This window comes from Pyrgilauda ruficollis, unplaced genomic scaffold (genome assembly GCF_017590135.1).
Source record: "Pyrgilauda ruficollis isolate IOZ18807 unplaced genomic scaffold, ASM1759013v1 scaffold91, whole genome shotgun sequence".
NCBI classification, from domain to species: Eukaryota; Metazoa; Chordata; class Aves; order Passeriformes; family Passeridae; genus Pyrgilauda; species Pyrgilauda ruficollis.
Genome location: NW_024531155.1, coordinates 341076 through 360749, shown reverse-complemented (window position 1 = coordinate 360749; position 19674 = coordinate 341076). Strand labels below are relative to the sequence as shown.

At 41.3% G+C, this 19674-nt stretch overlaps 1 protein-coding gene across 1 annotated transcript in view; it reads right to left on the bottom strand.

Moving 5' to 3' along the window:
• Window positions 1–3071: 3071 nt before the first annotated feature.
• Window positions 3072–19674, bottom strand: part of NR3C2 (nuclear receptor subfamily 3 group C member 2) — a 191152-nt gene continuing 174549 nt past the window's right edge. The window contains exons 6-8 of the mRNA XM_041489215.1: window positions 18854–18984; window positions 15088–15245; window positions 3072–6844 (exon numbers count right to left, since the gene is read on the bottom strand). Coding sequence (XP_041345149.1) covers window positions 6689–6844; window positions 15088–15245; window positions 18854–18984 — 445 coding nt within the window. The 3' untranslated portion in view covers window positions 3072–6688. The remainder of the gene's footprint in view (window positions 6845–15087; window positions 15246–18853; window positions 18985–19674) is intronic.

The window sequence follows — 19674 nt, the reverse complement described above, 5'->3', positions numbered from 1 at the left end:
ATATAAATCTTTGGTGTTAACCTTGCAGGTGTGGCAGCTAGGTATGCTGGCTTGTCAGATGGTGAAGCTCTGATAACTTGGAGCTTTCAAGCTCTGGAAGTTGCTTCCATTTGTTTTGTTGTTGCTTTAAACCTGCAGTGCATGTTTGGTCTTGTTCTGGCTGCTGTCCTCCAAAATTCTCAATGTGCTGCTCAGCTTTAGCTCTGTGTGGTGGGGCTCTTTTTCCTTGTAACTGAGTTGTTTAAAAAGGCAGATATAAAGAGAAGGAATAATAGTTTTAGTGTCTCTTCCATCCAGTCCTGTGAGCCTGTTTTACCTTTAGGTGAGATGTTTTGAGACTCCTGTTACTCCTGAAGCTATGCAGAACCCAAACAAGAAGAAAACTTTTGAACTGAGAAGCAATACACTGAACAGAGGTAACACTAATCCAGACTTTCTCACGTCCTAGCCGTTGTCTGAAGGCAGTGGTGTGAGCTGAGCCAGATCAGATCTGGCTTTCAGGCTAACCACACTGCCTCTGAGGAATTCAGTTGTGGGAACTGCTACCCACCAGATGGGTTTCCACATCAGCCCAGTTACACCAGTGCCAAGTACAGACTTGCACAGCCCAGTAGCCACAGCACAGCTCGTTCTTCATCCTCGCTGCTGAGCAGAGCTGTGAACGATGCCCTCGGTACTGACTGCTTGGAAGTGGAGATTAAAAGATGCTAAAATTAAAAGAAAATAAGTACAGAGGAAGTCAGACTTATGAGATTGCTCGCTTTCCTGAAGGTGACCTTTAGGGCATGCCTTTTGTCTGGCAGCCATCTACCATGGCTTGGTAGATTTTGGAGGAGTGCAGTAATGTGCTGTTGAGACAGGAAGGAGGTCAAGGAGTCCATTCTGGAGAAAGCTGGTTGCAGGATCCTTCTCTTGGCCTGGCAGCAGGAGTGCTCATTCTCCATGGGCATGGCCTCTGTCCTCTTTCATGGAACTGCTCTCCTGTCACGGCTGGGGGCACAGAGGAGTTAATCCTTGCATTGGGTTCCCTTTCCTTGCTATGTGCTGGTTACTGTGGGCAGGGCCACAGACTTGTCAGTTTTCAAAAGCTGAGGCTGCTGGTAGTGAATGCATGGCATGGGCTCAAAATTAGAGTGTGAATTAGGAAAAAAAAAAACCCAAAAAAAGCTTTTTGTGCAAAATGGCGTTGGGCTTGCCATCACTGTGGGGCCAGAGATTGAATCCCTCAGCCTGGGGATTAAGGTTGGATGTGTTTGCTGAATAATTAATGGCCAAGCTGAGACTCCTGCCTAGCTGGGCTCAGCAGAAATTTATAGCCTGTTAGTCACTGGCCAGGGTGCAGTGCTGTGCCTCAGCCAGCAGCACTTCCACTCTGCTGGGTGAAAAACCCTGGGGTTTTCAAGCTGCTGAGGGTTAAGTGTTATCCCAGCTGATCTTCATGGCAGGTTTCCTTCTGATGCCATCTTTTGTGATTGAAAGAAAAATCTCATTAGTTGATTTATCTGTCCTGTAATGAAAATACAACTGCCACACGGCTTGCAGCTTTTGCTACCCGACACTCTGTAATTGTGTCACAGAAGAAACCTGGGCAGAAACTTGCCTTCTTTATTGCTGCTCCTTGTTCTCTTAACCCATTTCACAATTCTTACCTGGTTTGCAGTTTAAGGAGAAAAGTTGCTGACAGAGGGCCTGTGTAGGCTGTAAATGCACCAGTGCTAAACTGGGTTTCACTGCAAGTCTTCACTGGAGTTTCACCTCTTCCGCTGAATGTGCCTTGGACATTGTTTTCTACATCAGAGTCCAACACTCTGCCCTCACCTGTCCTTGCAGTAGCCACAGGTAAGCGCCAAATAAACTTCACCCTGTCAACATCTACAATTAAAAAGTAAGAACACCTTAAAAACCTTATGGCAGGGCATGGTTTATCAAGCAAAATCTGTGACTCCTTTCTTAGTAATATTGTACTCCTTATGAACTCCCAATCTCTGGAGATACTGGAGTGTCCCAGCTTGAGGTCAGGTTACAAGTTTTATTATGGTTTTAAGTAGTGATAGCATTGTCTTATTTCTAGAACAGCAAATGACAGATGCATCTGCTTGTAAACATATGGGAAATTTTTCTTAACACTGCTGATCCCCTACTATTCTTTCCTTCTGACAATTCAGCAAGGAGAAAGCAGGTGCAAGGATTTTTTGGCAATAAAAAAGTTCATGCAACTTGTTATTAAAAGACCAAAATGCAATTACATGGTGGTTTTACACCACAGACCAGGTTTTGTACAGAACTTGGTGGTGAATTGCTGAGAGAGTATCCAGAACAAACTAAGATAGTTAGAAGGGGAAATAAAACTCCTGCTATCTGACTGTAAATACAACTGGAACAGGTCTGACCCTGAGAAGGCAGGGTCAATGGGGAGACCTTGTGTATATAAAATAGAATTTTTCTCAGGGCAAGAGGGAGTCACTAACTTTGGTCAGTGGGAAGAGCAGCAGGAGGTTAACAAAAACTGGAGCCCAGACTGGTCTGGCTACTGAAGGTTTGTTTCTTCAAGTGGGATGCCCAGGACAGTATCAGCACATGGTTTGTCAAGCACAGGGAGGCAGGTGCAATGAGCCACATTGCTCAGTGCTGGACATTCCCTGTCTTACAGCCTGAGGAGCTGCTCCCTGGCTGAAGCCATCGCAGGTGCAGTGACACCTGGAGCTGACAGACATTGCTGGAACCAACACTCCAGCTGTCTGAAGAGAGATGCTACAGTGCATCTGAAGTTACTTTATGTTGAAGTGTTCATGTCCAGGTTAAATAGGGCTCTGAGCACCTGGTCTAGTGGAAGGTGTCCCTGCCCAAGGCTGGAGGTTGGGACTGGATTATCTTTAAGGTCCCTTCCAACCCAACCCACTCTTTGGTTCTGTATTGTTCCTACATGAGCAGAAGGCTTGCCTCTAAGGATATCACTGCACCAGCAGCTAGCTGAGATTAAAATGCAAGAAATACTTGCAATCAAACCAGTTTAATTCATGTATATTTGTACAATTTGTATTAAAAAAAAGAAAAATAGGTACTTGCAGACATTAACATAAAGACCAAACAATATTTTCTATTTATTTAAAAAGCTTTAAACATACAGAAGCAAACCCCTAATTATAAATGCATCATTATGCATAGATTTTACTGTTTACACCATACTGCTGGCTGCTTTTTTCATCCAGGAATCTATTTAAACTCCAAGAATTCTTAAACATTCCTCTGAGCTTCCTGGCCTCAGAACTGCTGTCTATCTTATCAAGTCATTGACCTCCAGCTGAAAACATTGCTCTAAAAAAGTCAAATCTTTAATAAACAATTAAAAGTGCATTAACTGTAGAATTTTTAAATTTCATAAATGTTTAAACAAGTCAGTGAAAAACACCACCCTGTGAATTAGCTTTTTGCATGATTGATTGTAAAGTATCTTTTTAATAAGATTTTGATATTGCAAACTTTAGTCTTTTCTATTTTACTCCGTGCAACTGCTCAGTGGCACGATGTGTAGTATTCCTGAAATACCCACTGCAGTACATTACAATATTTTACATTTTAACTGTGTATACAATGCTCTTGCTCCATATCCCTGTTCCTTCTTACAACAAAATAATTTAGCTCAATGAACAAAAGCCCACTTTCTAAAAGCTGTTATAGTTTGTCTTGTATTTTGCAGGAGACAAATGCCTATTTCATTCTAAACAAATTCAAAAGAATGTAACGAACTTCCCGGTAGCTAAAAACTAGGGCTGGGTTTTGGGTTTCTTTTTCTTTTTTCTGTACACAGGTTTAGATAAAAAAGTGATGGCTATTCTGCGTAAGTGTCCTTGATAAGAGAATACTGCCTCTTACAACATCTATATCCAATTGTATCTATTACTTCAATGATGTCTAGCAAAAAAATAATAATCAATGAATGGTTTCATAAACAACAGGTGATTAAAGTAAAGGATTTATTATAATCTGCTTACAGTTGTTTGCAAAGACAGACATACGTTTTTGCATAAAGATATAAATTGCTTTTTAAAACTAATTTAGTGTGTTTAATTATATGAAGTTTCTGTGAATTATGAATTGTACCAAACCAAGATTAAAAGTAATAAGGTACAAAAATAGGAGCAAACAGACAACAATTTGGACTGGGACAGGCATTTAACAGTGAAGTGTAGAATATGGCTTTGCTATTTTAGTCAAGCAAAGTTACTCTGAGACAGAAAAGGAGGCAGTAACTTTGTTAATATAAAAAGCTGCTGCAGACTGTATTCACCCAGAACCTGGCTTTGAAATCTTCTATTTTAGACTTCAAAAAAAACCAAAAAAAACCCCCAAAACTAAATTAAAAGATGGATGTATGACTGTGTCTTTACTGTAAACAACCAGTCTGCATGCTGTATATCTCATGTTGGAAGTTTGGCTTTCATATTGCTGTGCAGGTCAGTATTTAAAGATCTGCCTATGAATTAGACTTCCAAAATGCAAATAATATATGTATGTATATATTTATATATAAAAAAACCTCTCTGAATACAGTCTTTACAGATTACCCATTGCATAAGGCAGGTGTCATTTAAAAAGACAAGTAGCGTTGACTGTCTTCAGTGCACCACACTGCACCTCCAAATTTGAGTTCAGAAAGGGTGTAGAATTCTTAATTCAACCACCATTGACAAGAAATGCTACATTCCGACCGGCCAAGGGACACACTATAGCTCAAAAATACCAGTGGCACCCAGAGAGAACACTACAGATTAGGACTCTGAAAAACTATTCTATTTAAACATGAGCATATGGTAGCAACAGTTGAGCCTCAGAAAAGTTCACCTGTCCTCTATTCTACTCCAAAATCTTGTAGTTGCTTATAAATTGTGAAATAGTGACAATCACCTCAAAAATTCTTTTCTTTGCAGTCTTATTCTAGAGAAAAACATTTTTGAGACAAAATCAGACCAACTGAGTTGAACTTGTAGTGTGAACATTTGTCTTCTTGGATGTATCCTGATTATTACAAAAATGCTTAAAAAATTACAGACACTTTTAGTTTGTCACTAAAAATTCTACTCAGCTTATCTGCCCTTATCATCCCTCACCATCCCTCTCACCAGTACAAATCTCTTTGATATACTTACTGTAATGATCTGCATGTTCCCTTCAGCATAACCAGAAATCAATCTCCCCCATCTGAAATAATAATCTGACGTTTTAAGATGTTTTATAGATCCAGTATTCAAAGGAAAAAAACAAAACCGAAAACAAAACCAAACAATCTGGGAAACCTTAGTAAAAAAAGAAAGAAAAATCATTCAACGTGTTGCTCACCCCTGTTCCCCTGAGAGAGAAAGGGAATAGAGGGCAAGAACTCACTAGATCATTAAGCTGGTAAAAGCTTTGGAGAGAGACCATAATTTGTCTTGTTAAATGAAACCTTGGTAAAGTGGCAAACACAAAAATGTGTACTTTCCTACAGATATATGAAGCAGAAGTTCTAAAATGTGCTCAAGTCACATACGCTTGCAAGAGAGACAAAAGGGGAGGAAAATAGAAATAGAAAGGCTTAAAACACAACTGAAAAGGTTAAGCGTGGTTATTTACAACAGATACTGTAGGATGGTAAATTAGATATGATGCTAAAAAAGGCACAGCTTTCCCTTTCTTAAATACACTGTAAACGGTTCATTATGCATGCAGAACATTTCACTTTACAAAAAAATTACCTTGTTTGTTTAGACAAAGATAGTACTTAAATAGTCTCCAGCAAAATAGAGTTCTTTCAAAAATACTTTCCCGTTCATCCTATTAACCATTAAAGATTTTTTGTCTCATTTACAAAAGTTCCTTACACCTTATTTCAGGTCCTTCACAATTTATACATACAGCAATGTACAGTACAGCAAAAGACTGCAAAAAATTATTTGTAAAGCCAGCACAATAGATACTATAAATTGATACCAGGGCATTTGTTTTTCACATCTTATCCTTTTGAATTAAATAGTAAATGGACACTTAACACAGTGTATATCATCTATGATGGGATAACATGGGATAACAAATGCCACAGGTGGGGATAACAGTATTCCACACCAAATGTTCTGTTATTACTTTACACGTTAGGGTTTGTGTTTGTGTATATATGTGTGTATATATATAGTTTTTGTTTGTAATTTTTTTTTGGTTTTTTTTTTTTTTTTTTGTTGTTGTTTTTTGTTTTCTTTTTTTTTGTTTTTTTTTACAAGAAAAGAATATTAATGCCCCATATTGACTTTACGTTTTATGTGCAAACCAAGGGTAAGCTTTAAAAAGTTCTCATTAGTTCTCGAACCCTTTTAAAACAAGCAAACAATACCAGAAACTACATGGCATATTTAAAACTCCATCTATTAAAATATCAAAATCAAAGAGTTATTGACTAGATATGGCTTTTCATCCAGAGGAACAGGAACATTTTCTAAGTGTTTTAGGGTTATGGGGTAATTTCCAAACATCTAGGTCTTGCCAAATCCGAGTCAACTGCTTTCCATTCCCCCAAACCCTTTGTATGATTTTAGACTATTCAGAGACTGCTGAACAAGTGTAAAGAGCATGTTTAAAATATGGTTTCTTGGGTCCTTCATGGGTGTGGAATAACACAGGGAAACTTAAGGCAAAGTTCTTCCATTTAAGACATTTTCTATCACTTCCTGTGAAAGTACAGGGGCTTGGCATTCCCAGATTCCACCTTTGGTAGCTGGTCACTGATGATTTCCACCAGCATGGCTGGAAACTCTACTTTCAGTGCCTGAGACTCTCGGAAGGTGTAGAAGCAGAATTCCAATAAGTCACTAACAAGCTGAAATACAGAAAGAAACACTTTTCAGGAAAAACACCAGTATTTTTGCACACAACAAAAGCTTACTGATAATTGATTATTTCCAAGAAATACCATCTTACTCTGACCTGACAGTCCATTCACAGGGGTTATAAAGCAAACAAAAGAACCCAAATGCCAAAGAGCTACTTGACTCATTAAAAATCAGCAACTAGGAAAACCCAAGAGACCACAGATTTGATTTTTCAGCCTAGCTGCACTTCTCCTTTCACTAACAGCAACTGTCCACCAAGAAGACTCCAGGTCTACAAAAATAAAGGCTTCTGCCCAGGGGGAAAAGATCAGCCATAAACTATTGTATCTCTCAGCTTCAGATGGATACACATTCATTAAATCAGATTATTTGGTTAACTTCAGTGCATTCTCCAGGGCCCACAACCTACAACTGCCAGAGCAGCTGATGTTTGTAGCTCAACAACACAAATGCTGCGTCACACAGTGGCATTTCAGGTTTTATAGAGACAGAATCTACAGGTTTTTTGGTGGCTGTGACCTGAATGCATCTCCTAAAGCCTTACAGTATACTGGACTGCTCCCAATCTTTAAGAAATGTGAAGGAATGAAGCACATCCAGGTTTCAGTGAGTGTGTGAACTTCCACTGCAGTTCACACAACAGTGTGTGATTGAAGGAAAGAGCCTCTGCTATTTAAAAATCTAAGTGTTAAATTAATTTTGGCACCTCGTGTCCTTGCAGAGGACTTGAAACACTTCTGCTTGTGTAGTTTATCAAACACAAGTTTTTCATTTCAATTCTTTCTTACCATGCAGAATTGCACTCTGCCATAAAGCCCCTGTTAAAGATAGAGCAAATAAAAGTGGACTTCTGGAAGGCAGAAAAGGAAATGAATGAAAAAAATGGGCAGCAACATTTCCATCCTGTAGCACCATACCTTATTGCTCATTTTCAAGACTTTCACAGCTGTTCTTGCAAAGATGTAAGCAGTTTATGAACATTCCAGAGAAGTGCTGAGATCACATGACTCACTGCTATTGAGCACTACATGAGTCTGCTTGCTGGGGCTTAGGTCATTCCTGATGATCTGGCGTGTCATGAAGCAACACTAATTAATTAAACAGATGCATGCTAAATAAGTAGCATAGACATAATCTGGTTTTCAAGGAAAAAATGCTGATGTTCAAAGGCTTTCTTTACCCTTGAGGAGGAGGTTGTTACTGCATACACCCTGTGCCAAAAACACTCTAAACAGCACAAAACCAAAGTGAAGGAAACTGTGTCTTGGTGTGATTGCCACTCCCTCCTCCCTGCCTCTGGCATCAAACACCGGCCCTAAGCAAAGTAAGCCTTGCACCCCAGCACAGCCTTGACAATGACCCTGTGAATGTGCTCCTTTTCCTTAACTTCTTTCACATCACTGAATGTGAGAGGGGGTTGGGATCACCTCTGTCCCACTGCCTTCTGTGCAGCTTGAATTCCTACTTCCTCACGCCCTGTGGAGCCTCTGGATTCAGTGAGACAGGTCACAGGAAATCCTACCTACAAACCACTAATTCTGATTTCTTTGCAAGCTTTTAGTAGTACCAAGTACACATTTATGTCTGGTGAATATGCAGACAAGGGGAAATGAAAAACAACACTAATGAAGGAAGCATAACCTACTCTAGTCAATAAACAAGTCAGCAGTCCAGTGGGTGAAAAGCAGCACGTGAGCATGGATACAATTACAGCAAACTACGAATCTCACCACAGAGGAGAATGGTTCGGTTTGCACAACAGTTTAAAAGACAATCCCTAGAACCCTCCTATCCTGTCATACTTGGGTATAAGCCCTAAGGACAATGTATTTTCTATACCTATTTAGTCTGCTAAAACTTTTATTCCACTTTCTTAAGCTATCAGCTTTAACACATTTGACAATAATCATCCACATAAAGAAAAAGGGAGGGCTGGGAAGCACGTGTGTCACACCTGTGACCCCATGTGCCACCAGGACCACGGGATTGCAGCCAGGATCTTTTCAACTCCAGCCTTGAAAGCTACATGGCTTTTTGGGACTGGGAAAGCATTAATTTAAAATAAAGAGGAACAAATGTGGCACAATTGAAAGCCAGCTCAGAAGTACGAAAATGTAAACACTGTGCTAAGGTCAGACGGATAAAGCTGTGAGACCAAGAGCTGAGCCATGAGCAGGCTATTTTCTGCAGGTGTGCTCCTGTGCATTTTCAAAAGTACCAGTCCCCTGCCAGCTCAGCAGCCTTGGCATGTGGATGCACTGAAAGGATGAAAAACTCAAGTCCCACAGGCAATGTTAATTTTGAAACGTGAGTCCTTGCTTCTGCATCCCAAACAACATTTGTCTTATAGAGTTTTGATTTGTAACAGACAAATAATTTAGATGGTCTTTTGCTTTAAAAGAGGAGTTCCCTCTTCAGTAAGGATATCAGAAAGTTTGTTTTCTCTTGGAACACACAAGCTGTGTCTTTGCAGTGACTGTCTCCACAGGTGACAAGCAAGGTAACATCAGCTATCCAGCACCTCTGAATGTGCCTTATGAATTTCCTAGATCAAATATGGTTGTTCTTTAAAGCCTTGTAAAATCCCTGTGCTCTCAGAACTCCTGACTACACTTTTGCTGACCACTTCTACCCTCTGCTTCTGGTGGTTTATACTGGAAAAGCTGAGAGCTCCCCCACTTCAGTAGTGTGACAGACAACTCCAATTTAGCAGTGAGAGTGAAAGCACTGCTGTTTGCAGAAGCAGTGCAATGGTGACTAGAAACATCCTGGCTTCTACAATCTCAATTAATTCAGCTACTGAAGCACACTTCTGAAGACTCACAGCTTGGCAGTGCAGTTAAGGCCACAACTAAAACAATTCCCAATTCTCTCATCACTACCCCTGCAGTGTGCTGTGCTTCAAACATTTTCAGAGCTACAGCAGTCTTGGCAATTCTGGTATTTTTACCTAATCAATTTTTGCATTTGTATGCTGTATTGAGCACCTCTGAGAAACAGAAGTATTAATCAAATGTAATTTTCTGTTATTAGGGTGGGGTGTTTACAAAATGGACTTTTTCAGGCATACTGTTCTTCATAATTAAAAAAAAAAAAAAGAATCCTTTAATGAAGTCCCTGAAGTTAATACAGTTAAAGTGACCTTTGAGCACTTGCCCCATTTTTGCAGGAAAAAGAATGTATTTTAGTTTGGAAATCTCACCATGATGCCTTTGCATTTCCAGAAATGGTAAGAACTATTGGATTTGCAAGGGTGCACATTCCTGCCCTTCTTTTTCTCCAAATTCTCTCAGAATCTCTGAGTGTGGTATGAAAGCCCTCAGTCACTTCTCTATCAGGAGCATCTCTGTGATTAAGCCTACTGAGACAGCAATTAAGACAGCAGTAGGGTAACAACACAATGCTGAGTAATTTTTTCCTATTATTAGCTACAGCTATTACTGTCAGAAACTTCAGTGTTCTCCTGTATGAAAAAAAAAAAAAAAACAAAACACTTCAAACTGCAGACTGCCTGTTTCTGTCCCTTTCAGGAATGGGTCTCTGCCCACATAGCTCCTTTATCACCCAGCAGAGCCCTCGGTGAGTTTAGGACTACTGTCGCTTCCTGCTTTTTCCACTTCACCCAGTGGATACAAAACTCCTGCTCCAACAACCAGGAAGGCTAAGGAAAACCACTGCCAAGCAGGTCCTGATTATTCCATTACCGCTATACTAGTTTTTGCTCCCAGTCCTACGAAAATCCTATGATGTAAAGTAATCATTACTCCAAGGGCTCAGGAAGGAAGTTATTGCTTCTGGGATGGCTTAGAGGCTGATTCTTGAAGATCCGTATGTCCTTTGGTGACCCACAGTGGCCAGTTCCTAGCTGCCTAGGAAATCCTGAACTCTAACCCAAGAGTAAAGCCTTCCACCATCACAGGGAGTACAAGGGAAGACCAAGGGATAAAGCCTCTGGTTATAACTATGCAGAGAATTTGTCTCATGCTAGTAAGGAGTAAAAGATGGATAAAATACCTATGGATTAGGCACTAACAGTATCTGGCAGAGCTAACATGGACCCTGGTTCTGCCTGGACTGATGTATTTGTCTGACTGAGGAACTACACTCATTTTTTCATGTTTCCTTTATAACCACGTGCACACCCAAACCACAGCGCCTGACACCTGGACATGCCACAGAAGAGCCTGAGTTCAATTAGTGTTCTGTGCCTGGAGGATGCACCCACAGCATCACACAGCAATGAAACATCCTCATCCCTTGCCCAGCACAAACTGTGAGCCAAGTCTCCTTTGCTCTTCAACAGTAGCGGGGTTCTGCCCTTCCCCAACAAATGTGAAGGTAGAGGGATCTGACCATTACGAACTGAGCAAGACGACTCTCAGAGTAGCTTCTGTCTACATTAGGGAGCTGGGAATCGATTTCTCACTTGACAGATGCATATTAGCTGCCACAACACACACCTGGCACACTCCCACATCACTGCTGCTCTGGGAGTAGAGGCTGGATCTATCCTCTCACTAAACAGAGAAAATGCTCACCCTGAGAATTCAGGCACTGGGACCAAAACGAGGCTCCAAACTGCTCATCGTCTGTGGGACACAACTTGGGCAGATCAGCAACAGAAGTAAGTGTACCCAAAGGCGCTAGTGACAGCTGAGGGGCTCATCTGCAGCTTTGTATCTGCGGGATTAGGAACCTGCAGAGGCACATTTGCATCCAGCACAGCATCCCTTGCAACCTGCCCCCGGAGGATCCATGCCCTTATTCCCACTGTCAGCTCTTTCAGCAAGTGAAATCCTGGCACTCTCAGACTATGGAAAGATCCACCTCAGCTATAAAGTATTCCCTTCAGGAACCATAAAAAATTAATTATTCAGCAGCATGAGCCTTAAAGAATTTATTTTTGTTTGGCAGAAAATGTCAACAAGCAAATGACAGCACAGGGCGCTGCCTTGCCAAGGGGAAGGTTCACATTAGGGTTTAATGTCATGGCATCGAAACAAAAGCCCTCTTTACTCAAAGCCTGTTTAGTATCAGCCAGATTGAAACCAAATTCAGCTTTTGTTCTGCAAACTGCCTAACCATACACTGCACAGTCTCTATATGAAACAAGGCCTGCCATGCAAGATGCAGCCCTTCCTGCCAAAGCCAACAGGAGATGCTGAGGAGGATCCAGATGAAGTTTTTGATACCATGTGCAGGACATCTGTTTCTAATGTTCCTGAGGGTGTTTGTCAGGCACTTCACCTCCATCCAAGTGCTGCATGTGCATCTCTCTCTGAAATGCCCACGGCCATTCACAAGCACAAGACCAAACTTCTGGGGTCTAGGTAGAGAGGGGCACTGTCCTTGCTGCAGTGTGGTTCTTCAGGACATGATGCACATGAGCCACCCAAAACAACAGAAATACAATCCCTACGAGAAGGAAATATGGGATCATAGAATCATTACATTTTGAAAAGACCTCTGAGATCACTGAGTCCAGCTGTTAACCCAGCAATGCCATGTTCTCCACTAATCCACGTCCTGCTGCCTCAGCACGCACGGCTTCCACAGGGCAGAGAGAGTGACAGGGCAGGCTGCAGGCAGGCTCCAGAGGCCCAGCACAGGTGTGCACATGCACAGAACCCTGTTCATCTTGTCTGCCTGGGATGGGTTTCCATCTCTTATTCTTAAGTGCTTTGAGGCTTTATGGATCATTAAATAAAGTTGCTGATGTTTTCAGATACTTAAATGCCTGCCTGGCCTTCTTGAAAATTTATTTCCTCAGCTTGGCACTTTTCTACCTGCACATATGTTTGCTGTGTGGATGAATGATTTAGCATACTGAGCAATGTAAAACCATCTTGTTTGGGTTTTCTTGTTCTTCCTCATATTATATAAGCCAAGCATACTGTAATTTGATATTTCCATACAGTGTATTTCATATATTCCTCAGACAGATGTCTTATAAATGAGGTTGATGAAAGCAAGTCTGGAGGTACAAAGGAGCAGGGTTTTTTATTGTTTGCCCCTACACTCAGGTAAAGTGAATTCCACAAGTGATGAGATGCTGCTCTGCTCAGCTGCACAAGCTGGAGCAGGAGGGCTGAACAAGCACGGATTGTGCAGAAGCTCCTTCAGGCTTGCACTGAAAATGCCAATGCCAAGACTACAGCAGCACCTAAACTGGGCCTCAGCTCCAGTTAGACTGCCCAGTACCAAATATATTCTGATCCTCTGAAATTATAATGGAATAAGTTAAAAATACATAGGTGACAGCTGAGGAAGCGTTCCTCCTAGACTAAGGAACCAAGCAGAAAATTTGCATTCACATCAATTGAACAGAGAAATTCTGCACTAACAGGCTGTAGGGAGAGAATATTAATTCTCACTTCTCATTAATATTATCACCAGTCTAAATTTATTCTGATGGATTTCAAAAACCAAAAAGCAAAAAAAAGAAAAAAAAAAAAAAACTGTTTTAAAGAGAAAAAATAAACAAGTGCCCTTGTTGAACAAGTCTCCAGTATCATCTCTGAAAGGAAACACTGTTGTGGAGACAACCAGCCTTTCTAACAGAGATTGCTGACAATAGGACTTTCTTTAAAAAGTCCTTTGACTATTAAAACAACAGTAATGCAAAAATAGCTTAATTAAAAATTAAATAAAATGCAAGAGCAGCCTGCTTCCTCTGGTTAGTTCAGTTCCCAATGGTTAATGCTGTGTTTTGGAAAATGTCTGTAGGACATGGGAGTGCTCTCAGTAAGCACGAGCCTGTCATCCAGTCACCTTAACCACACAAACACTCCCATTTCAGCAACAAATCAGACACTGCCTATCCTGAAGAGGATTGGAAAACTCCATAAATGCAGGGGTTTGTTATGCTGCCTCGAGGTTCAGATGTGAATTCTTGCAAGTGATTTTATCACCCATCCCTTTTTTTCTTCACTAAAACACTACAACTTCCTTTGCTGGCACTGAGCAAGTGAAACCTGATCTATGAAGAATGAGCTATTACTGCAGTACTAATAATACTCCCCCTGCCTCCCACTAAGGTTTGCAATGTTTTAATGAACAACAGAACAATATTTGAAAAATAATTCCAAATGTACATTCTGTAAACAGACCTGAGGCTGTTACACCAATATGACCTGAAGTGCACCGTACTGTACCGTCTCTGCAAAATGAAATTTAAGTAGAGTACAAAGACACACATTTGTATGCAGGCTCTGAAAAGCAAGTGCTGTAGCTTCTTCATGCAGCAAAGATCCTGCCCTAAACCCATCCCAGCCAGGATGGAGTAGGGCAGCTTTCTCCTTTGCTGCAGTTTGTCAGATTTTACTGGAAGGGTAATGAGCATGCTGGGAGCCCTCCTCTCATGTACCCAAAGACAGCTGAAGGTCACTCACTCTCCCCAGGAGTCTCCCATCACTTGCTGCACCATGGCACAGCTTTGGAGAGGATGGGTGCCAGCCTTGCTGGCCCAGGCAATGGGCTGGTCCCCAGGGAACTCTCAGGGGGCACTAGGAAAACCCTCAGCTTGAGGAGACCTTACCAGCTGGGTCACTTGTTTTCTCTGTAGAGGCTGCACGCTCCCTCAGAACAAGTTAAAGGAGATACAGCCCTGCTGCTGCAGAGGTAAAATTTGCACTTGCCATTACACTGGCTAGAACCAGGTTACTCCCAACTAAACAGCTCAACATTATGGACACCCCTTCTGGAATCTACCACAATCACTCTGGGCAGAGGCATCAGCAGCCCAGGTGCTTTGAGACCAAAATTTTAGTTTCCTATGTCATTCATCACATCTCACACCTGAGACATGTAAAACACCTTGTGCTGGAATAAGGCAGGGTGGCAGAAATAACCCAACAAGGAATCTTCCACTTGAAAAGTTCAAATAAATCTTCAAACACCCAGGATGGCTTCAAGGACTCAGTGCATCTTTTCAAGTCACCATTATTACAAACCCAGCTGTAAAAGATCACCAAATGAATTCCGTATTTATTGGCACATCAGGCATGCTGGATGTGTAATACACTAACGCTTGAACCTTTCACCTTAATGACTTCTACTTTCTTATTTTAACTTCTTTAATTCATCTATAACTTCTCTCAGATGTCCCTTTAGAAAGAATATGGTTGTTTTTTGTCTCCCTGTCAGTTAACACAATTAAAGACTATTTGTTAACCTTAATGGAGAGATTTTTTGCTTAAGTTTTCTGAGCTCCCTGAGGAGTTATACTTACATCATGCATGGAGTCAAGAAGTTTAGTCAGTTGGTAGAATCTCTGCCAGCTTTGCCCAGAGTTACTTGGACATTTAGTTACCATCTTCTTTAGTTCTTTAATGTAATTTGCCCTCATTTCTTCAAATGCAGCTTGGCTTTTGAGACCATCCTTGGGAACTGTCATTGAAAAGACAGTCTTAAATTAGTATTAACTGCATTGCTTATTCTTTTGATGTGCATACTTAAACAGTTACACCAGTCAGTGGATGAAGGAATGAAACCTTTAATCAAAGTCCGTAATTTTACAGACATGGGTGAGGGATCAACAACATCACACAGATTCTCAAGCGAGTCAGGCATCCTCTCCAGATGTGTGATTGCAGGAGCTGTGGCAGAGGACAAGATAACATCTCAGAAATAGGACACATGCTAACCTCATGTCCAAACTGCTTTCAATGCAATCCAACCACATAAAAACCAAGCAGATGGATCAAGGGTGTTTTGTTAGAAGCTGAAAACGTGATTTATCATTCTTGAATGATTCCCCACACTTGGCAGAGGAGGAGAAGGTACAGAATCACAGCTGTTATCTGCAGAAATGCTAGACCAAGTGACACATTTTAATGCCATCAAGTAAGATCTAAAATTTCTTTGAATGTTAGCAAGCATCTGCATAGCATCTAGAACAAAGCAGAGCTATTTTTCTGCATAGAACAGAAGACTGTTTTCCAAACAGGCACCCTAACCCAGTGCTTGACCATGACAGACAGTTGTAAGCATTTCTAGTGTCCTGTTAAAGTTTCCATCTGCCAGACAGAGATAGAATCATGATCATGGAATCATCATTTTATAAATGGGTCAGAAGCACAGTTTTCTGATACTTTTTATTGGGACCAATATCAGCAGAGCTGATTACAAATGCATATACCCTGTTTTTTACAGACTGCAAACACTCCTACAGGTTCTGCCCCAAACAGGAATGGCTTATGAGGATCAGATCCCTATGAAAACTCCAAAGAGGTTATTAACAACATTACTCAAAATATTCTGAGTTTTAATAACCAAATTCATTGAACACTGCTTAATCATCAAATGTGTTTTTTTCTCTGTATCTCTTAGGCACAGTCCATAGAAGGAAAATAAAATATGGTCTGTACATGAGTGACTTTATTTCCTAAGTAAGTCAGAAAACTATGTCAGATTAAGCTAAATGGGAAGTTACCTACTAAAAAGAGAAAGGAAAAAAAAGGTGATCTTCCAATTCAGCTTACCCTGACTTAACCTCTTGACAGAAACTGTCTTGTTCATACATTCCCTTCTCTTCTGAATCCCCTCAACTGCCCTCTATCCCACTGAAATCACATCAGAAGCATGTAACAACTGCCCTAAATGGCTCCAGAGTAGAAGCTTTAAGAAAAAGCATCAGTCTCTACAAACAAAGTTTAGCAATGGGGAACAAGGAGGAGCTGTACCACCACAAGAGCAGCAGGGACTTGAGGCCACCAAGTGCTGGAAGGGGGCAAAAAGAAGAATCTTTAGAAAAAGCCTAGGAGGTAACACACCAGCCTGCCTGCTGCTTGGTAAATATTATATATTTATATTACACAATCATAATATAAATATCGTATGTTCATTTAATTTTCAAATTCAAAGTCTCTCAGTCACCTGACAGATAAAAGAAACTGTCTGGAACAAATCTACAAATTCAGTTCAAGGTGAATGAACACAGAGGCACCAATCAAGATAAGTAAAGCCATCAGAGCATGCTGTGGCCCTCACACAAAATGCACAGGTTTTACAGTTCCTTTAATATGTACAGTGCTTACAGGCTGTTAGAATTACTCTTTCTTTGTCTACTACTATGTGTTTTACTGTTCTGTCTGAAAATTATTATACTATCACCCCAGCCAGATTATTAAGGAAGAAAGAAAGACCACAAATAAAGAGAACTCAAGCAAAACATGAAATTCTGGAGGTTTGCCCAGTGTTTCTGATTTTACTTATTAAATGCAGCAATACTGTTGGCAAGCTCCCAAAATCTATGGTCTGTGGAAAGCAAGAAAACAGCTGAGTTGTAATGTGTGGTTTCTTCCACATGTAAATGGAGTGAAACTTCCTTGATGTGGTCACCATGAAAGTTTCAGAATAACTTGTACTCTATTCATCACATGATTCAATAAAAGAATTTAAATTAAAACAAACCTGGAGTTTTCTGTCATAAGACTGTACCAAGGTGCAAGCACTCAAAACCAGGTTTGCTGCCCTTCACTTGACACTTTCTGGGTTTTATCACCACCTCCATTTCCATTTTGCTCTCATTTTTCTCTCTCTCTAATGCAAATATCCTGATTCTCCCCAAACAAACTATTTTTAGCAGGTTTTCTAGTGACTGTGGTGTGTGTTTGACAGTGACCCCAGCTCACTGAAGTTAATTGGCCAGACTGATCTCACCTAACAGATTCTTGCAATAACTCAGTAGTTTACACTCTTGAGAGGGTAGAATAATAAATACCTGGCTTAAAGACATTTTGCTGCATTTTTAGAATACCTTCAGGTTATTTTTCTAAAGATTCTTCCCCTTTAAGGCTGATTAAAATGCTGCAGAGGCAGATCTCCAATCCAGACACTCTCTCAAGAACACTTTGGGAGCCAAACCCTCCCTGAGCACATTGCTTCTGGAAACAGGAGGAGTGACAACCTTAAAAAAAAGCCCATTTACCCCTCAGGGCATGCCTGGAGCACAGCCCCTCCCCACTGTTCCAGGCTCACTGGCTGACCATTTCCAGCCCTTGGTGAAGTGGGACCTGGGGTCACACTCTGCAGGCCACGACACAAAGGGCTCCCCAAAAAGTGGTGTCTCTCCCAATCCCAGCAAGCTGGAACAAATTCAGTTGGAAGAGGGAAGGGACAGAGATGGCTGATCCCAAAAAACTTACAGCCCCAGGAGGTTTCTGTTAGAGGATCCAAATGCCCTCCAGCTCTGACAAAGAACTGCAGCCTCATGTCCCCCTTCAAAGGCAGGTACTTTAACCACAGAGCTGGCTTGTCATGGTGTCACCGAGTTGTTCCCCACAAAAAGGAGCAGGATTCCACAGAATAACATATGCTTACAGGTTTACAGGCTGTTACTGATGGAAAAGTAATGTACAAACTGCCTGTGTATTTATACAATTGCACTGGGACAGGAGGTTTTCAGTATTTTCAGTAAGATAAGATCAAGAGATCTGCTAATTACTACACAGTGCTGTAACAAGCACCAAGATGTAATTTTGTGTCTTAAAACTCAAAGCATGATGCTCAAGAGAAAAAAGGAAGCACACACTGTCATCTATTAAACTTTCAGAAGCTCATGGAAGGGCTTTCCATTCTCTAGTCACTTGGCATTACAAGATCACCTGCTCTGCAGTACAGGAAATGCACATCTTTTTATCCTGAAGGTCATGTTGAGTCAGACAAACCCTGGTGGCTTTGAATGTCGAGCAGGGATTTTCCCTCAATCCCCACAGCTGTGGCACTTGCCTGGCATGTCTGTTGGTGTGGTCCCCCTATGGAAAGGGGGTTCAAAGTCCTGTGCCTGGCCACTCCTGTCCCTCCAATGCACATGACACACTTAAACTGCAAAGACACTTCCCATGCTAACTATAGATAAACCCCAAGGCATAAACCCAGGCTTATTCCCATCTGGAAACAGTTTGGCTCTTTTGTCAGGTTGGTTAAAATCACCGCATCTCTTTGTCAACTGGAATATTTTCAAGCACTCCTACATAACCAAGGACCCAACTCACCTGTGCTTAAGAGCAGCAGCACTTTCATGATCGTGTACTCCTCGAAGCTGAGCTGCAGGCGGACAAACTGCAGGCTGATCTGGTGCATGCCCTGGCACAGCTCGAACATCGCCGACTGGCGCATCCGCTCCCTGCGGAGACAGGGAACAACATCCATGGCATCAGTAGGGGAGAGCACAACCTGCAGGGGATCACCCGGGCACCACCCTGCTCCTGCACCAGCTGCAGTGCATGGCTGAGCTCACCTCGCTGCCTGGCAGACCACGGAAAGGAACGGCAATGAATAGATTTTGAGTTTTGTCACTGATGGTATTAATGGAGTGGCAAAACCATTTTAAAACGTATTTGAACTGTCAATGTTTGTTCAGCTCTGCCCTGGCTGATGGAAGTGTGCCTGCTGAAGAGGTCAGAGCTGGTGCAACAGGGGAACAAACCTACACCCACTGAATGCATGCTCTAGATGATACACTCCCCCATCAGTTGACATCTCCTGTTCAAACACTGAAATATTAAAAAAACATGTGTTTTTGCCCCCAAACTAGTAATCTAAAACAATCTGGAATAAAGGAATATATTTAAAAAATGAACTTGTTCATTAACACAGATTTCTGCCTGTTAAATCGTAAAATAATTAGTCTTGTCTCTTTAAATATACTTACATAAATTTAACTTCACACTTTGTCTCTCTTCTCTGACGTAATCCTAGACTAACCTATCCAGCTCAAGTTTCAGGCAGAATTAGTTAGAATTTTGCTAAATTTCTGAAGCTGCCATCTCAAACCGCAACAGCTACAGAAAAGAGTCATTGAGAGTTGCCTGTC